General features: G+C 38.5%; 1 protein-coding gene across 1 annotated transcript; it reads right to left on the bottom strand.

The window, feature by feature from the left end:
• Positions 1-935: 935 nt before the first annotated feature.
• On the bottom strand, positions 936-1,772 carry LOC119665396. Its single transcript, XM_038074632.1, has one exon. The coding sequence runs from the start codon at positions 1,770-1,772 to the stop codon at positions 936-938; it is 837 nt and encodes a 278-aa protein (XP_037930560.1).
• Between the last annotated feature and the right edge of the window lie 310 nt (positions 1,773-2,082).

Here is a 2,082-nt window from a genome sequence, read left to right as displayed (position 1 = left end):
TGACCTGCATTGCAAAGTCCGAATGTCATGTTAGTAAATTCAAATAATCCAAATGGAGTTATGATCGCCGTTTTTGGAATATCCCCCGGTTCAACTGGTATCTGGTGATATGCCTTAATCAGGTCGATGGTTGAAAAAACTTTTTGGTTATATGTATAACATGTGTGCAAAATCATGTATGTGAGGAACTGGGTAACGATCTGGGATGGTGATTGCATTTAAGCGACGGTAATCTCCGCAAGGTCTCCAACTACCGTCTGGTTTTTTTACCATATGTAAGGGGCTAGCCCAATTGCTGCTTGATGGACGGCATATTCCGGCTGTGACCAAGTTTTGGAATTCTTCTTTTGCTGCTGCTAGCTTGTCTGGAGGTAACCTACGTGGTCTCTCACATATTGGTGGACCTTTTGTTAATATGTGGTGAGTGACTTTGGTCACCTGGCGATTTGTCGGTGTTGGTTTAGTGATGTCGATGTATTCTTTTAGTAGATCTGCAATTTTGCAAGATGTGTTCACAGTTGATATTTTTTGCGCATTTACCTTACGTTCACTTGCGGCTGAGAAAATCTTTGTTGATGTGTCGATCAATCGTTTCATTTTTATGTCTACTATTAATCCGAAATGATTTAAAAAATCTGCACCGATGATTGAAGTGTTTACATCTGCGATAATAAATGGCCATGTGAAATTTCTTCGTAAGCCAAGAGCTAGAGTTATCTCTATTTCTCCAAATGTTTTGATCATAGAACCATTTGCTGCGTAGAGTATTCTTTCGTTCTTATTGTTTGTATTTGAATTTTTTTGTTTGGCGGCAATAAGTGAAACATCTGCACCCGTGTCTATTAGGAATGATTTTTTTGTCTTATTGTCATAGACGAACAGTCTTGTAGATGTTTCGTTTACAACTTCCTCTGCCGCCGTAGACGAAGTCGGTTTTAGTTTTTTGTGCCATATGTGCATGGCTGCTTGCAATTTTTTGCATTTGACCCATATGTTCTATGATACCAACAATTTGTACTGGTCTTTTTTTCACTATCATCATGACATTGCCGGTTTCTGGATGTTGAACGTGAACGTTGATTTGTTCTTGAGCGGTGTTCGGTTGATAATTTCGAGACCATTTTCGTCAGTCTGGTCACTTCTCGTTGAAGTTGTTCGATTTGTGCATCACGTTGAATATGAGCTGCTGCAGGGACGTTAGCTGCATTGACGTAAGTTCCTTGCATTGTTGAGTTTATACTTATTGTTTCGGTTATGTTGTCTGCCAATTCCGCCATCTTAGGTAGTTCCACTTGAATTGTGGCTAGACATGTCTGTACTTCTACAGGAAGACGTTGTAACCATAACCCTTTCAGTAATTGTTCGTCTTGTTTGCTTCCACTAATACGTTGCAATTCGCTTAAAAGATGGGATGGCTTTTTATCCCCAAGCTGTAAACCACTAACTAATTTTTGTATGCGTTTTTGTTCACTATCCGCAAAGTTTTTTATTATTGCTTGCTTGATAGCTTCGTACTTCTGAGTTGCTGGTGGATTCTGTATTGTGTTATAAATTTGTTCTAACAGCGATGCATCCAATGCTGCGATAACTGTGCCAAACTTTTGAGTATCGCCCTTTATGTTGTTGACTTGGAACCAGTAGTCCAACTGAATAAACCAAAGGTCAATGTTGTTTTTTATTAATGTTGGCATCGGCAGCTTTATTGCAGCGATTGTTGCGTTTTCGTTGATTGGGTTAGTGTCTTCGGTTATCTTTTGCTCTTGAGTAGCCATTTTTTATATTCGGCGTCGGCTTGGTCACCAATGTAGTGGTTTGTTATGTTGGGGTTTATTTCGAATTTAACACTCCGTATTGGTAATGGATAAGTTAATTTAACACTCCGTATTGGTAATGGATAAGTTTATTTATTTCTTATACTTAGTTATTATAAAATATTCTTAAAGTTAAGATTTATGTTTTTACGTCTTATTCACGTGCTGCTTTGTCTTTTTCCAAACTACTACTGGCGGGAACTGCGGCTATTGTTGTCTCCTTTGTGCCTTGTTGACAGTTCTTTTATTTATATTTTTTGGTGCTGCCACA

This window comes from Teleopsis dalmanni, unplaced genomic scaffold, assembly GCF_002237135.1.
Source record: "Teleopsis dalmanni isolate 2A unplaced genomic scaffold, ASM223713v2 unscaffolded_contig_4969, whole genome shotgun sequence".
In the NCBI taxonomy this organism is placed as follows: domain Eukaryota; kingdom Metazoa; phylum Arthropoda; class Insecta; order Diptera; family Diopsidae; genus Teleopsis; species Teleopsis dalmanni.
Note: the sequence above shows the minus strand (reverse complement) of the source record. Positions and strands in the feature narration are given on the sequence as shown.

What these genes read in the sequence shown, in the direction of transcription:
- LOC119665396 (XM_038074632.1), bottom strand. Translation starts at nt 1,772, where the DNA reads ATGGCTACTCAAGAGCAAAAGATAACCGAAGACACTAACCCAATCAAC.